We start from the raw sequence: 19,442 nt of genomic DNA on the forward strand, positions 1-19,442 counted from the left end.
GGGTAGGGGTCACACTCTTCCAGACTCAGAAGCAGCCCACTGTTCGAGTCTTGGGAGAGGAGGAGCAGGAGGTGGTGGTTGTTGTTATCGTGAATGATGCTGGCTGGGGTAGGGGGGCGTGTGTACTCAAGGAAGAGTGTACAGGTGGAGGCTGCTTGTCAGGTTCTGGGTGGGTGAGTGCGTGACACTGAAGCACGGAGACAGTGAGAGAGAGAGAGAGTGTGTGTGAGAGAGAGAGTGTGTGTATGAGAGAGAGAGAGAGTGTGAGAGTGTGTGTATGTGAGAGAGTGTGTGAGAGAGTGTGTGAGAGAGACTCAGGAGAGTGATTCACTGTCGGTGGCGAGGGCGAGTAAAACGTGAGAGTGAGGAGGAGGAGGGCGGTGGATAGCAGCACACGGAGGGCGTGTGCCCGAGGGAGTGGCTGCTGGCAGCGGTGGGGGAGGTGGTGGTGAGGAGGAGGAGGAGATCCCCGTGCTGGTGTGGTGGTGTGGTGTCATGTTCGAGTTAAAATACGCGAGGGCGAGCAGCAGAGAGGACGAGCGGAGCAGCCGTGCACCGGGAGGAGGCATGGCGTGGGTGACGGGAGACCCCCTGGGCATGGGCTGCGTGGCCATTGACATGCTCTGTCTGCTGCTGGGTGAGACCACACCTGCTGCCGCACGCACTGGCAGCAGGACACAAGCACGACACCGGATACGTACACAATGGTCGCTCGTGTGAAATGAATGCATCCGGTACACGTTTATATATAAGATTGTTCAATAGCTGTTCCTTACTTACGCATTACACTACAGGGTGTATACACACAGGGGTGGTGTCAAATGAACGTGCATATACACTGCGTGAAGATATACACTACGTAAAAACACAATAGCGTACAGTACTTGTATTGGACACACACTAACAATGCAGGATACACTCTATATATAGCACACGGTGCATACTATGGGATACTGCAGTGTGTAACGCAGTGCACACAAGTGCTCACACAGACAGGACAGCCGCGTGTACTGTGCACGACGGCACACACACAGACACACACACACACAGACACACACAGACACGCAGACACAACAAAGATCCCCCATATAGCCTTAACGGACTGTAGGGGCAAGTGCTATTAGCGAGCACCTATGAAGGCCGACACGGTACACGAACGGGTGGTGGCCAGCACCACGCCCGACCGCCTTTGTCTCCCCAGTGGCGATGTTTACACACCGCACCAGGTACTCATTTGAGGCTGAGTCGACCTAGGGGAGGCCCAGGTCCGGTTCAGATAATCGTCACTGGTGTTGGCCGTGAGCAGGAATCGAACTGGGGTCGCCCAGGTTCGTAGCGCAGCGTAGCGCTAACCACTACACCACCGCTCCCCACCACACACACACACACCACACACACACCACACACACACACACACACCCTTCACACCCACACATCACCGCACACCACCACACCACGGTACCCACACACACAGGGTAGGTACAGTCCTGTACAGTCCACAAGCACGCGTGCAATCTCCCTGCACTGGACACAGAACACCCGCACGGTCACACGTGTACCACGCACACGTGTACCTGTATACACACACGTGTACCTGTATACACACACAACACGTGTACCTGTATAGACACACAACACGTGTACCTGTATAGACACACACACGTGTACCTGCATAGAGACACACACACAACACGTGTACCTGTATAGACACACACACGTGTACCTGCATAGAGACACACACACAACACGTGTACCTGCATAGAGACACACACAACACGTGTACCTGTATAGACGTGTACCTGTATAGACACACAACACGCACAACGTTCAACAAAGAGACGTACTTGGTACAACCCACACACAGTGTACACCCACATGCATAATATAACCCCACACACATGCACACCGTATGCATGGATACAAAGACAAAGATCCCCCGTGTAGCCTTAACAGACTGGTGGGGCAAGTGCTGTTAGCGAGCACCAATGGAGGTCGGTATGGGTGGCCAGCACCACGCCCGGCCGCCTTTGTCTCCCCAATGGTGTTGTTTACACACCACACCAGGTACTCATTTGAGGCTGAGTCGACCCAGGGGAGGCCCAAAACCGGTTCAGATTATCGTCACTGATGGTGTTGACCGAGAGCGGGAATCGAACTCGGGTGGCCGGGTTCGTAGCGCAGCGTAGCGCTAACAGCGGCACCACCGCTGCCCATAGATACATCCACACACCACACACACTACACACACACCACACACACACTACACACACTACACACACACACTACACACACTATACTTAGTACACACACACACTACACACACTACACTTAGTACACACACACACTACACACACACACTACACACACACACTACACACACACTACACACACACCACACACACACTACACACACACACCACACACACTACACACACACCACACACACACTACACACACACACTACACACACACACTACACACACACCACACACACACTACACACACACACTACACACACACACCACACACACTACACACACACCACACACACACTACACACACACACTACACACACACACTACACACACTATACTTAGTACACACACACACTACACACACTACACTTAGTACACACACACTACACACACACACTACACACACACACTACACACACACTACACACACACACTACACACACTACACTTAGTACACACACACCACACACACTACACACACACCACACACACACTACACACACACCACACACACACACTACACACACACACTACACACACACACTACACACACACTACACACACTACACTTAGTACACACACACACACTACACACACTACACTTAGTACACACACACACTACACACACACACTACACACACACACTACACATACTACTACACACACTACACTTAGTACACACACACTACACACACACACTACACACACACACTACACACACACACTACACACACACACTACACTTAGTACACACACACACTACACACACACACACTACACACACACACTACACACACACACTACACACACACACTACACACACTACACACACACACTACACACACACCACACACACTACACACACACACTACACACACACACTACACACACACCACACACACACACTACACACACACACTACACACACACACTACACACACACTACACACACTACACTTAGTACACACACACACACTACACACACTACACTTAGTACACACACACACTACACACACTACACACACACACTACACACACTACACACACTACACTTAGTACACACACACACTACACACACACACTACACACACACACTACACACACACACTACACACACACACTACACACACACACTACACACACTACACTTAGTACACACACACACTACACACACACACTACACACACACACTACACACACACACTACACACACTACACACACACACTACACACACACACACACTACACACACACACTACACACACACCACACACACTACACACACTACACTTAGTACACACACTACACACACACACTACACACACACTACACACACACACTACACACACACACTACACACACACACTACACACACACACTACACACACACACTACACACACACACTACACACACACACTACACACACACACTACACTTAGTACACACACACACTACACACACACCACACACACACACTACACACACTACACTTAGTACACACACACACTACACACACACACTACACACACACACTACACACACACACTACACACACACACTACACACACACACTACACTTAGTACACACACACACTACACACACAAACTACACACACACACTACACACACACACTACACACACACACTACACACACACACTACACACACTACACTTAGTACACACACACACTACACACACACACTACACACACACACTACACACACTACACACACACACTACACACACACACTACACACACACCACACACACTACACACACTACACTTAGTACACACACACACTACACACACACACTACACACACACACACTACACACACACACTACACACACACACTACACACACACACTACACACACTACACTTAGTACACACACACACTACACACACACACTACACACACTACACACACACACTACACACACACACTACACACACTACACTTAGTACACACACACACTACACACACACCACACACACTACACTTAGTACACACACACACACTACACACACTACACACACACTACACTTAGTACACACACACACTACACACACACTACACACACACACTACACACACACCACACACACCACACTTAGTACACACACACACTACACACACACACTACACACACACACTACACACACACACTACACACACACACTACACACACACACTACACACACTACACTTAGTACACACACACACTACACACACTACACTTAGTACACACACACACTACACACACACACTACACACACACACTACACACACACACTACACACACTACACTTAGTACACACACACACACTACACACACACACTACACACACACACTACACACACACACTACACACACTATACTTAGTACACACACACACTACACACACACACTATACACACACACTACACACACACTACACACACACACTACACACACACCACACACACTACACACACTACACTTAGTACACACACACACTACACACACACACTACACACACACACTACACACACACACTACACACACTACACTTAGTACACACACACACTACACACACACTACACACACACTACACACACACACTACACACACACACTACACACACACACTACACACACACCACACACACTACACTTAGTATACACACACACTACACACACACCACACACACTACACTTAGTACACACACCACACACCACACACACACTACACACTCACCACACACACTACACACACACACTACACACACACCACACACACTACACTTAGTACACACACACACTACACACACACACTACACACACACCACACACACTACACTTAGTACACACACACACTACACACACACTACACACACTACACTTAGTACACACACACACTACACTTAGTACACACACACACTACACTTAGTACACACACACACTACACACACACCACACACACTACACTTAGTACACACACACACCACACACACCACACACACTACACACACACACACCACACACACTACACTTAGTACACACACACACTACACACACACCACACACACTACACTTAGTACACACACACACTACACTTAGTACACACACACACTACACACTACACTTAGTACACACACACACCACACACACCACACACACTACACACACACACCACACACACTACACTTAGTACACACACACACTACACACACACCACACACACTACACTTAGTACACACACACTACACTTAGTGCACACACACTACACACCACACTACACATGCACCACACACACCACACACACACCACACTACACACTACACTTAGTACACGCCTGCACTGCTCCCATACTGCACACGTAACTACATGGTACACACTCATCACACCCACACACTCATCACACCAACACACCAACACACATCACACCCACACTCACAATGGGATTGCTGCGCACTAATCGTCAAGGGTTAACAATGATATATCCGTGGGATGTCTTCATTTAACTTATTTCTCTCTGGACTGGATTGTTCGAGAAGAGTGTAGCTTGTGTGCACGTGTGTGGCGGGTCCAGTTGAAAGCGGTATTCCCCGAGGGAGTTGAACCGGTTTGTCCACCTTCGATGATGGAATTTGTATTCACTTTCCTGGCTCATTTGAATTGGCAGTGTTTTTCATTGTGCAGCACAGACAATTTGTGAAATCGTCAACCTATACGGGTTACCCGTATTCTTGTAGAGGAGGGAAAAACATGTTTTTGTCTATTTGTTTGTGTTTCTCCCTTGTGATGGCTCTTTGTAGGACGAACTTTGAGATGTGTAAGGGGCACTGGATGATCAATAAGATCTGAAATGGTCTGTGATAAGATAGGGCACTGATAATGGGTTGACAGGTATGCCTTAGGTTCATTTCATCTGGTGCTAATGATCTTAATGCTGTAATGAGTTTCCCTTGAGTTGGCCACTTCCCATCTTAGTAAGTCCAAATGGTCGCACTGCCAAAGTTCGTGTTTATTTTCTTTAGCCACTGGACCTTGCAATGGCTTAGTTACAGCGAATTTGCCACGCGCTGTTTCAACTTAAGTTGAGATTCTCGCCCTGAATCCTGCTCATCAGCAACAGCAAGGGCACGCTGCTGCTGGTGGCTTTGGCGAAGGAGGCGGCCACATGAGAAGCAGTGCAGTTGAAAGCAGGCCAACAACGTTGCCGGCTGATGCTTGTAAAGAGAAACATTACGCTAATCTGTAATACATACGACATAGATGTAATCTGATTAACTTTTAACATAGGGCAGACCCGTTTTTACCTTATAATTTGTTGAAGCAACCAAAAAGATAATCTTATTGTACAGGGGTTTGTAAACGACAGTGTATCATGCATTTTCAAACTTAAGGTTTGGATTTTAAAGTGGCAATAAACACGATGATATATACAGCAATTTAAAACATTTGTATCAGATCTTTAAGTGGCATTACAAACGTCCATGACCCATTGGTCAGGTGTGAATGCTGAGAGCGAGGACATTTGACTATTATGGTACCATTTTCCTTTTATTGTGTGTGCGTATTTGACAGCACAGGGAGGATTATGCATCATTATTTAAATGCCAGAACCTATCCCACCATATGCAGTCCCTTGTAATGTCTGCACTTGCCATCTTGAAGTCTGTTAACCTCGTTGTTAAACTGCCTCCGGAATAATAAATAACCTGGTACAAATCAGAGGTCGCAAACGGGTTTTGATTCCTTACCCGTACCCGTTCCCGGCCGCACCAGGTCGCAAACGGGTACCCGTACCCGGCCGTACCTGTACCCTACCCGGCCGGGTACGGGTAGGGTACGGGTATCGGGTACCCGGTTGCGACCTCTGGTACAAATATCGCAGGCAACGAGTGTGGTCAGCAAGGCAAGACCTGGAAAACCAAATGCTACTTTGTGCACGGATGAGCCAGAGGGCACGGGGCTGTCAATAATGTTAGACCCACAGCACCACAGTTCACATTTTTTGCAAACCCTTAAATAGTTGTTTTAAGTTTCAATAAATGAGTGGATTAAAGGGTTGTTTTGCTTATGTGGGTTATTGTTTTGTTCTCCGTAATTTGTTCTTGTTGTTGGAAGTCTACGCTGCCGACCATGTCAAGGTTTGTTGGCAATGAAGTTATTTTTGGCAACTGCTCTCTGTCCTTCATCGTCAAGGCCTGGCTCTAGAGTAGAGAATGTCGCCTGGAGGTTGTGTGATGGAGATCCTCAAATAGGTGTATGGGTCTTCTGGGTCGCATGCATTTTAAGCCGGTCCCAGATATTCTTCAACCTAAGATCCGAAGTACTGTATATCTTAGTTTGGTTGTTTAGGTTTTGAAATTCTGTCTACAACGTACACATCACAAATATACATTGGGTTGACTCTGATATACAGTAGGGATCTCAAATGACATTGCACACAGACAATTCAGCAAATATGAATGAGATGTTGGACAGTGTAAAATCGTGTTAATGGCTTTCCTCTTGCGATGTAACTGGTTTACAGTATCCTTGGCTTTTAAATGTGTGCTTGGCAGGCACACAATCATGAATAACTCACGAACTTGAAGTAAATTCATACTTTAAGAGTCCTACTGATCATCTGAAAGGATTTAGTACGTGGGTATAATTTTACATGAATATGATTTTAATGGTTGCTTTTTTATATTTTCTTCAAACCAGAAAATGTTAGTAATTTAAAATGTTGCCAGTTTTGAAGAGAAGTCCATATCTTTTTTCTAGACAAAGATGATATTGATAGGCCGTCTGGTTATGGAGGCTGTCTAGGTAGAGAGAAAGAAAAAAAGTTTCCAACCAAATCTAGAAGTTATCTCTCTGTGGACAAGCTCAAATGTTTCATCTTTAGCTACATGCTGATAGCAAAATACTCATGTACAGTGTTTGGTGAAAATACAAATAAAAACTGCTTGAAGCCAATAAGATAAAGTGAGCTTCCTTGTCACTTCAAATGGCTCTGAACAAACTGCTGAGAATTGCAATTTCGATGACATCTTAAGAGGCCAGTTTTTTCAATTGAATGAGTTGAATCTTGACTTAAAGCTTTCGTGACTGCAGGAATTCATACTATGTGGGTCTTTCGGTAAAGTCACGTAGATCGAAAAAAAAAATCACAATCTACGTGACTTTACCGACAAACCCAGAGTATTTGATGATTGCAGTGCATCCCGTATGGGAATGTCTCTACTAGGTCCTGTCATGACAAGAATCACTGATGGGGCCTAGGGGAGAAATCTCACATACATTCAGTGTTACAAAACATTGGCAGAGTTTTTCCCCGCTGTTTGTAACATAGACAAGTTTTCAGAAAATGTCAGAGGGACAAGTGTGATTAACTCTTCTACAAATGACCAACAGTGCATACTAGGTGCTGTAGACACTGTTGTGAAGGGTGCAAAGTTCCAGAAGAGAGCAGTAATTAAATTTGGTTGTGGTACAACATGAAGATTTTCAGCTGAGGACGATTGCTTGTGTTGCGATCGCAACGTCGTGATTTTTAAAATTATTTTTCTATCTATGTGACTTTTCCGAAAGACCCAAATAGTTCTACATTTGAAGCTAGTAGTATGAATAAGTTGAGTTATTGCTCGTACAGGTCTGTTATGCGACTTTGACTGAATCTGTTATTGTGGTGTTTCGTGTAATCGCAACAAATATTTTATTTCAAAATTGTACAGCTCGGTGTGGTCCACGTGTCTGAGAATGGTGGATGTGCAAGAGTGCATTTTCAGAACTTTACAAAGTGGCATTTATATCTTTACACTAACTTTCCTACATCCTCTGCTATGTAATTGTTTTATGTTGCATGCCTGTAAAAATCAGCGGTTTATCACAGCTGGAATTGAACCGTTTTAAGTGAAACCAGATTTCAATGTACTCTAATGTTTTGTAGGTGCAGTCATTGGCAGAGGTGTGGACTCGAGTCATGTGACTTGGACTCGAGTCAGACTCGAGTCATGAATTTGATGACTTGCGACTCGACTTGGACTTGCATAACAATGACTTTGTCCCACCTCTGAGATGTGGACTCGAGTCATGTGACTTGGACTCGAGTCAGACTCGAGTCATGAATTTGATGACTTGCGACTCGACTTGGACTTGCATAACAATGACTTTGTCCCACCTCTGGTCATTGGTGACCACCAGGTCGATACAATAAACTGCCTACGCTCGAGACACCAAGTTTAATCTCGTACGCCTGTGTCTGCATTTGAGCTCAGGTTCTTGGGGATGTAGACTCGGCTCTCTCACTTCAGATCCACTCGACCACATCTTCCGACACCATCACCATCGGCATCTCCAATGTGTGATGCTGATGATGTCCTGTTTGGCACACCTTCACATTCAAGGAGTTGTGAGCACTTAAGGCGGCTTGAAGAAACGTAGAGTTGACGACGAGGCATTGTAACGATGCATCGACTCAAATCGATCCGTATACTCGTGCTGTACACACATGGGGCGTGGAAGACTGTTATACTGTATATGATTTACGCAACTGGTATGGACATATGCTGTTACATTAAGGCTAATGGAACGAACAACACTGCACACATGAGAAAAAAAGACCGAGAAATGTTTAAACAAGATGGAAAGAATCGATTCTTCAACCGCGACCACAAATGATGGCATTTCATCAAATTTATGGAGGGGGGTGAATCATTACAGTACATGCCTTTCGTTGACGCTCCATGTTACACTCGCACATTTTCTGTGACAAACATTACTATTCATCACCTCTAGCGTCTTTCTAAAGCTGGATTAAGGTATCTCCATTAATATTACAGTCACCAGCAAGTACGTTAGTGAAATGGTTACAGTCATGTGATGTAGTTATTGAGCGAAGGGTCAAATCCAGTTCTCCTTTTTGTTTTTGGAAAGTAGATTTTCACTTTGTTTTTTTTAAGGAATTGAAACAAGTTTTTTAAACTGCAGCATTATAAACTGATGACAAGTACTGGCGGAAAGTCCATCCGTTATTGTACAACAGTTCAATGCGGCGATGCGTCATCGCTGTTTATAATAATTTAATCCCTGTTATGTACCCAAACTTGTGAGATCAATTATTGGCTGTCTGGTCAATACATCCATCATCCCTCTGGAATTGATAAAGTTCTAACACTTTTTAGGAAATTACTGCAGAGCCAGGAATCTGCCATAGTAATGTGAAATGTTCACAATTGATTTTGTACTGCCAAAGCAGATGGGCTCTGTCCTGTTGTTTGGTTGAGCTGGAAGACATCTTGGCTTGTGTTGAATCGTTCAGAGAGGAAAATAATTGACGATATCAGCCACCAGTGCTGAGTGAGTCTTGGGGTACGGTCTAAAGCAGTTGGGAGAGACTTAAAATACTGCATACTTATACACGTCGTGGATACATGTATCCACATCTTACTAAGCATTGTTTAGGCATTAATGCAAACATGGTGAGTTTACATTTTGTGTGTCTACTGTGTGTCTACTGTGTTATCTATGAGTGTGTGTTTTCAAGGTGTATGCGGGGAGTGGTAGGATCGTGGTTAGCACGCCGCGCTATGAACCCGCCAACCAGTGTGATTCCCGCTCATGGCCAACACCAGTGACGATTACCTGAACTGGTCCTCCCTCATCCCTGGTGCGGTCATCGCCACTCGGGAGACAAAGGCGGCCGGGCGTGGTGCTGTTCATCGACCCCCTCGTGTGCCGTGCCGGCCTTCGTAGGTGCTCGCTAACAGCACTTGCCCCTACAGTCTCTTAAGGCGACACGGCGGTCTTTGTCTTTTGTGCGTGTGTAATTGTGTGCATATTTTGAGCAATGTGTGTTTAGGCTAAACCACAGACTTCATAGGTGTGTGTGCTGTATATTACTGCAGTTAGGGTTGTTTACAATGTGTTTATGCCCAGAGACGTTAAAATATAACATTGTTTTGGAGAAATGGGCCTGTTAATCTGATGTCTAAAAAACTCCAAGACACAAATGCCCTGATTCCCAAGAGAACAATCAAGAAATCCTCCGCTTGCTAGCATATGTTTTGAATTCACTGTAGATTTTACGTTTCAGGAAACTCATTAATCACATGTAGGAAGTGAGTTCCTTAGTTTTAGATGTCTCGAATCCAGAGCGGTCTCTGTGATGGGTAGTTCTGAATTCATGAAAGTTGTGCAGGAAGGATGGGAGTTTGAAGTGGAGCTGCCTGGATGATCCCTTCTGGGTCTTGTTTGAATTAAATTGACAGTAATGAAGAGCCGAGAATACTGGCGGTGATGAAAGGGTATATTGCTGATTGTGAGGTCCATTCACTTTCTTGTAGGTGTCAAACCATTGCTTATGCAACTGGCGGTGGCTAGGAGATGATATCTACCTCGCCTGGTAGCAGCAGGTCGTTGGCTCGATCCCAACCCTGACTATGCCTGTTGTATATTTGGAGTTTGCGTGTCTCTCTCCCCATGGTGGTCGTGTTGATTTTTCTCCAGGTCCTCCGGTTTTTCCCTCCACATTTATAAACACGCTTATTCGGTGATTTGCGTGTCCAGGTTGCCTCTCAAAAATAGCTAATAGCTTGGTGGGCTTTACCTGGAAAATAAAGTAATGTAGTTTATCCCTTACATAATTATTTTGAAATTGCACCTCTTTTCAGGTTGCGTGATTGCGTGGAGCTACGCACATCTTGGCTCCTGTGCCATCCTCACTGCGCCTGCGTCCACAGCTACTGCACCACTGGCCTCTCAGTGGCTCTACATAACGGACGATTGTTCTTGGAAAGACAGGGGCTCGTTTACATGCTCTGTGCGATGAAACCCGCTGAGCACAATAGTGACATCCAGATGTTGGAATTTAAGAACACTTCTGCCTATGAGCATATCACGGAGAAGAAAATCACTTTTAACCTGAAGTATGGCCAGTTGGCCGAGTGGCTGATCGAGCCAATAATTGCCAGGAAACAAAGTTGAACACAGATCCTGGGTCCCGTGATAGCCACCCACCTTGTGATTACACAGGGTTCTCAGTTTGAGCAAGAAACCAAATAACCACTAAAAACTATACATTTGAGATTTCACACATTTTGGCAAATCCTGTGTTGGTGCCTTGAATCCACCTGTTAGAACATCTCTAAGGCAAGACACGTGAGAGGGTGCCACCACAAGTGGACATCACACACATGTTCAGGCATTGTAGAAATAGTTCCAAATTATCATAGAGGACTTTCTGTCACATGGGGGGTGATGTCACGCTGCTTTCTTGGAGCATTCCAAATATCATTGTCTGAATAATGATATGTTTCCAAAAACACAATATGGATATAATTGGGAAAAAATACACAAGTATATTGCCACGCTTTTACTTAATACACTTTATTGCAATCAGGAGTGGAGAACATTTGGTAAACACATTCTGTTCACCCCTGTTGCCAAACAGAGACGTGCTGCCCTTCCTGGATCCTCCAGATATTTTCAATTTTGTTTTGTTCTGTTCCAGTGGCGAATACGAATTCCTTTGCTTTTCTTTAGCTCTTTTGAAAACATTTAGCTTTGTAAGTCACGATTTATGTGCACAGTAACACACTCTTGTGAATTTCACAGAGCCCTTTACACACAGCCTACAGCATAAACCACACTTTGGTAACATTCCACAAAAACAATGTGTGGCTGTGGTAATGGATCCACCATTGATGCTGCAAACTGGTTCAATTCCACATGTGCTGACTGCCACACTGTACTGGACCATGCCATAATCAAATTCTAATTCTGGATCTCCCTCCCTTTGGCTTTGGAACCATCAGTCCAGCCAAATAGAAACCTAATATACGATATCTTTTGGTTAATATCTTGTAGAAGTTGTAGGCAAAGCCAAGGTATTCTCATACAGGTATGACCACAAGATTTTCCAAAAAGTTGCAGTCTCTGCTTAAAGAGTGGCATCTACGTCAGTGGTTCTGAGCTAGTCGTGAACATTCCATCATTCTCATGGCAGGGACCAGTCTATCCATAGAAAATCCACTCTTCGCTTCCCACAAAGTAGTACTCACTTCATTAAAACTGAACGATGTTTGTTATCACTTGACACCCTGATCTTCTATGCTGCTACACTAATAATAATAAGACATTCCAGTATCATGCGGCCAGCAATACTTGTCACAATACCTGCATGGGTCGAACTTGTTTTCTATATTTATTTAAAGTTGCGCATTTTGATGTGACATCACATTTCTCAACCCCCCCCCCCTCCTCGTCACACATTGTCACAAATGTCTGACCCCCCCCATCCCCCCAGGTGCGTGACGTCATTTATGGACGGCCCCTTATGACATCAAATAACACGGGGCACTGACATTAAATAAGCCATTCATGTTGGTAGAGATGGTAACCATGGCTGTGATCTCCATAGCAGTGAACACCCTCATAAATCACCCGACACAACCCCTCTCGGCAACCAAACAGCCCCTCTCGGCAACCACACAGCCCCTCTCGGCAACCACACAGCCCCTCTCGGCAACCACACAGCCCCTGGGTCTGCCACCTTAGCAACGAGTTTGGCTGGGCGTGGTGAACTTTGGAGGCAAGTGCTGGTGGTTCACGCAGATTGGCGAGACTCAATCCCGCCAAGCTGCAAGAGCGTTAGCAGCTAGAAGTCGAGTAAGCAGGTTAATGCACCCATCTATCCGGACCTCGTGAGTGTTATGCCTCTCAATGGACAAACATCCCAATGCAGGCCCCTTCCTGGAAAAGTGTCTCTAGGCTCCATGGGGCTTAGCCCGGGTAAAAACGTGGCATTATTGACGATTGCCGCGTTCATTCTGAGTAGTGCCGACTTTCTTGTGACACAGTCCTCTCCTGAATCGCAGCTCGGCAAAGAGACACCTTGGCGTTTGCAGGCCATTGTGCACTCGTAAACTAATGGGCACTCGAGACACCGGGAATTCTACATCGGTTACATTTTGTATTGAATTTAAATCAAAAACACATTCTTGGAGAGACTCCAACTTCCAACAGAATCTTGATGTACGCTCTTTTTTTTTCTTCACGTGCCCAGATGTGCCGCTCCAGACTGGGGTTTTGTAACGCTGAAGATTGGGTTGAAAGAATACGAGGGAAACACTTTTAAAAAATGAGAATCTATTCTTGTTTTTCATACTTTGATACTGGCAAAAAGGTCCAATGATATAGCTGCTCACCCCTAGCTATAAATGCTTTGATACGTATGGCATTGTCTTTGTACGGGTTCGCCTTTTGCGGTTCTCTGGTCTGACACTGGTGAGACGAGGCTATGAAGAAGGATGTCTCTGGTGTAGGCCGATCACTTTCAAAGACAATGCAGCTTTATTATAATCAGAGCTTTATCATAATCAGAGCATGGTCGTTGCATGCTCGCCACAAGTACGTGTGATACTGGTAGGAATAAATAAATCGTTTCACCCGATTTTGTGTCTCGCGCTCGTCATGTTCCATCTCTGTGTGATCCACCAACCCCGCCTCCGCATCGATAGGTTACAAGCGTTTGTCATCGCCGCAGTCAGCCAGCAGCAGCAAGCCACGCACTGTAACGCAGCAGCTTGACGAGCGAGCTTGAGTGAGGGACCTCTTCACAAGGAAGGCCGTTTGGCAATCGCTTATCTACCGGCGACGTTCAAATCATCGCCTGAGGCTTATCGCTCGTATAAGGAAACTCGGGACGTGACCTACGTGCCCGCCCGTCGCACGCAGGCTGCTCCGTGGCAGCGGCCACACGTGAACTGGCCCAACCCACTCCCGCTAGCTCCCCTCCCGAGTCCCCGATGTGAATCTGTCGCACGGCGAACGAGTTTGTCGGGCGGCGTGGCCGCTCGCGGTGTCGTCCCAGCTCGCGCTACGGCCCTCTGCCTATCGGTGGAAACGTCGCCGACTGTTTCCTGTGCTTGTTTACATCTCCGCTTCCATTCGTCCATCAGTAAACAGTGCAGCTGCTGCTGGTGCTGCTACTGAAGTGCTTTCCCCCCCCCTCTTCCATCACGAAAATGAGCAAAGGAGGTGATGTTCTGACCGTGGAGGAGACCTTTGTCGTGATGATGAAGCGGATATGCTGTGGGGGAGTCGCGTGCGAGAACCTGCTGATGGCATGCGAGTTTTGGACAAGTCGCGCAGGTTGTGCGTGCGGCGGTGCCGATCTATTTTGTTTTGCTTCAAGACATTTGACCACGACGGAATCGCACCCAGAATACGCCCGAAGTCATCGGAGCTCGGAAGCTCAGCAGAGCTAATCCTGGATGGTAATTGGATGGGTGATCGGCGTGCGTAATCGGGGTGCCGCAGGCCGACGTGGTACTGCGTCGTCAGCAGCGGGCGGTGCATTCAATTGTTGTACTGCACGATGCTCCGATGTCTATGCTCGCCACATTCACCATCCCGCACTGACCAACGCGGTGAAAGCCTCGTCAAGCAACAGCCCACGACCAACGTGTAGTGGAGGAGAGCCCTTTGTCCAACAGTGGATAGACAGAGAGCTCACATTGTTACATAAACTACCGTACACAACAATACATCAATGACAGGGGTCTCTTTTATGCCAAATACATATTTTATCTCGGCAGGTCTCGCCAACTGAGACAAAAGAAGATTATATTGATTCAACTTCGGGTCCAGTGTTTTTGAATACACAGTGAAGAGTCTTGTGCTACTGCTACACCACTGTCTCTATAAGCCACACTTCAGAGGCATGAATGCAGACACTTCTTCTAGGCTACTCAGATTTTCTTTCTCGGAACATCGAGAGCCTTCTCATGATTTTGGGCCGTAACAAAAATACGATTTTAATTGCATGCACTTGCTGCGTTATTAAACGTTTCGCAATGTTGGCAACAGCGAGAGCAGTACAGTTTTAAGTAAAAAAAAAATGCATTCCAATCGCTGGTTAATACAAACCATACCTGGAACTAGACGCACTAAGATTGGGGTCTGATTGTCCTGATTTCAAACCATAAACACAAAGGTCTACGGGTGAGGCATACTACAGCCCTTTGTCAATCCTCCACTGGTTGAAAGCCAACCCGTGGCGTGTCAGCAATGGGGGGGATGTTTGACTATACTTCACCACGCAGGTCCGCGACGGTTGGTGAGGTGGGTGCCCACGACCGGTTTAGATCTCACTCGCCGATCGTATTCGACACGGCCGGAATCCAACTCGCGTTTCTGGGTTCGTAGCGAAGTTGCGCTAACCGCTGCACAGACACCAGTATCAATATGTACACATTTAGAGTCATAATTTCCTACCTATAGTTTTATCGGGATGGGCGACGGGTGGAGACGAGATGCCGTTCCACGTACAGTGACCGATGTGTTACTTTCGTCAAATGATGAAACGCCCTTACGCAATACGAGTAATTATATTTAGCAGTGAAAACCGCATTAAAGACTTCTTTTCAGGTGTGGCTCGCTTCGGGAATGTTGGAAAATCATATTGACGAGTTTTTTGTATATGGTTGGGAAATCTCAGAGAAAATCCACAAATGAGAAGGGATAACTTAAGGTCCGCATAGATTGCCCCACAATTTAATTCCCGTGCTGTCTCTGATAGATGCTGCCTTGATTCCATACAGATGGATTGTGTGTGTCACCCGAGTCTCAGTTTTTTTTACAAACTTTCTTTTAACTCACTCTGTCTGTCGTTGTCGTATCCTCAAATCTTGTAACTCAATTTTAACCCACTTCCCAATGTGGTATCGACTGCATACTTGGTATACTCATGTCATACTGATGACAATACTATATTCTATCATAAAAAATAAAATTAAATCTTTTTAAACATTCTTTTTTATATGTTATGTTTCGGCTTGGGTATAATTGTCCACGGTCAACTGACGTTGGCTGTAATTGGCCACGGTCCCTTATGTTATGGCAAGCGTCGGGGCCACTTCCTGGAGTCGTGGAGTTCTGCCATTACTAGTACATTTCATAAAAGTGTGTTTACATTTTTTTTTTAATATTACAAATTTTGGTAGGGTCCTACACTGGGATGTTTAGTGAATTATTTTGGTTTGTGGTATGTGAGAGGAAACCACAGCACCCGGAAAATACTCACACTTTCGAGGGGCTCTCACTCAAAGCCCAACTATTATTCAATCCGCAGACTCATTGCAGTTAGATCAATACATCTGTATGTTGTACCACACCTATTTTATTACTGTTCTCTTATGGAACTTTGCACCCTTCACAACAGTATGTCGACAGCACCTCGTATGAACTGTTGGTCATCTGTATAAGAGTTAATCACACTTGTCCCTCTGACATTTTCTGAAAACTTGTCTTACAAACAGCGGGGGGAACTCCTGGCAATGTTTTGTAACACTGAATGTATGTGAGATTTCTCCCCTAGGCCCCATCAGTGATTCTTGTCATGACAGGACCTAGTAGAGACATTCCCATACGGGATGCACTGCAATCATAAAATTATATTTTTGTCTTTCGGTAAAGTCACGTAGATTGTGATTTTTAAATTATTTTTTCGGTCTACGTGACTTTACCGAAAGACCCAAATAGCATGAATTCCTGCAGTCACGAAAGCTTTAAGTAAAAAAATAATAAAAATTTCCAAACAATTCAGCACGATACCCTCCTGAAAACGTGTCTGGAAACGAAGGGTTTTCCTGAATTTAGAGTAATTGTTTATTAACATATGTGACGTAAAAGATACGCAAAAATTACGCGCAAAATAACTTCCCGAACGTGTCTTACGAACGGAGGATTTTAGGGTAAACAAGCTCGTGCATATATAATACAAAATAATAAGGAAACCCTTATGACCCAGACAGAATCACAGCATCTTCTTAGGAGTGGCTAGAAGCACAAGCGGTATATTGTTGCGCGCTCTGCGTGCGAGGACAAGGGATTGGCGACTGTACACTTTGCTCAATGTTTTCACAAGCGTCACTGCATGAATCTTTACTTTATATGCAGGGGTAAGCCCATTTAAAATGCACGGTTTATTTTGCAAGAGGGGGACCCATGATACAAGGCGGAGGGTATTTAAAATGAACAGTTGGGTGCGCATGCAAAATGTATTTCTGAGAATTGCTGTGATGAAAATATTGTGAGACTCTACTTTCAGAGATCTTTCCCAATTTTTCAACTTGTGAAATGGGCACTAAAGCGTCCGAACTGAACTTAACACTGTCACCAAATTATAGTTTTGTTCTATCACAGAGACAATAAGCTAAACTTCTACGTTGACATTACGACCAAAACGCATCACCTTTGCCATTTGGCCCATTGTTGTTGATTACGTTGTTGGCATATTTCTGCCAAAAAAACAGGCAGAAAAGGAACATTTACCACTCTTGTAAATTGGGGCCTTTACCTTTTAATCTATCGCTTTGTGGATATTCCACAGTGTTTTTTCCAGCAATTAAATGTCCATAAATTCTGTACTAATTATATCCTGAAGCAGCAAATACATGTTCAAGCATACCAATTCTACTTTTTGTGTCCCACATATTAGATGGGTAGCTGCTCTGGCCATTGCCTGTGGTCCAGCTAAGTTTAAAGGTCGTGTAACAAGGCAGTAGTTGCCTGGGCATCCCCGTAGATGTTCCTTCTAACACTCATTGTCGAGTTCCACTCCTAGCACGGTGACGACGCGCTCACTGTCATGTCATGAGTGAGTGAAACATGTTCTGACCATCGTCGCTAGACCATAGCTAATGTTCCTCGTGCGATAGCATCTCTCAATATTTAGTGGACTTGGGAGTGTTTTTTTTCTTGAGCAGTGACACGTGCACTTTAAAGCATGTTGCACACTTAGGGAGTTTTGTTTTTAATCCGCAGAAGCCACAGACTCACCAAAGTGACACTCATTCAAACCACCAACTCTTAATTGTCACTGGAACATTCTCATTGGGCCTAGAGAAGCATTGGGCAGTAACAGCAACGTAATGTAGCCTCCTGTGATGTCACTTCCTCGTGGTATGAGCACATGGTGGCAGGGCACCAAGCCCGACATGATGCCTTCGTCATCTGGCATGAGCTCATTGGTGAGCCCGTGTCAAGCAAAACCTCTTGCAGCGTGAAATTTTAGCACAAGACACAGAGCGACAGAGTGAGTACAACTGTTCCATTGTCACTGTGGTGACGATCGCTCCATTGTCACATTGTAAATATTGATAAGCATGGACTCCGGCTAAAGCGCGGTCTATGCGTGACAATT

At 45.4% G+C, this 19,442-nt stretch overlaps 1 protein-coding gene across 1 annotated transcript in view; it reads left to right on the forward strand.

Annotated features, from left to right (window-relative positions):
* The first annotated feature begins 357 nt into the window (after positions 1-357).
* LOC144941188 (phospholipid phosphatase 3-like) overlaps positions 358-19,442 on the forward strand; it is a 33,465-nt gene continuing 14,380 nt past the window's right edge. The window contains exon 1 of the mRNA XM_078867763.1: positions 358-637. Coding sequence (XP_078723889.1) covers positions 496-637 — 142 coding nt within the window. The 5' untranslated portion in view covers positions 358-495. The remainder of the gene's footprint in view (positions 638-19,442) is intronic.

This window comes from Lampetra fluviatilis, chromosome 24 (genome assembly GCF_964198595.1).
Source record: "Lampetra fluviatilis chromosome 24, kcLamFluv1.1, whole genome shotgun sequence".
Lineage (NCBI taxonomy): Eukaryota > Metazoa > Chordata > Hyperoartia > Petromyzontiformes > Petromyzontidae > Lampetra > Lampetra fluviatilis.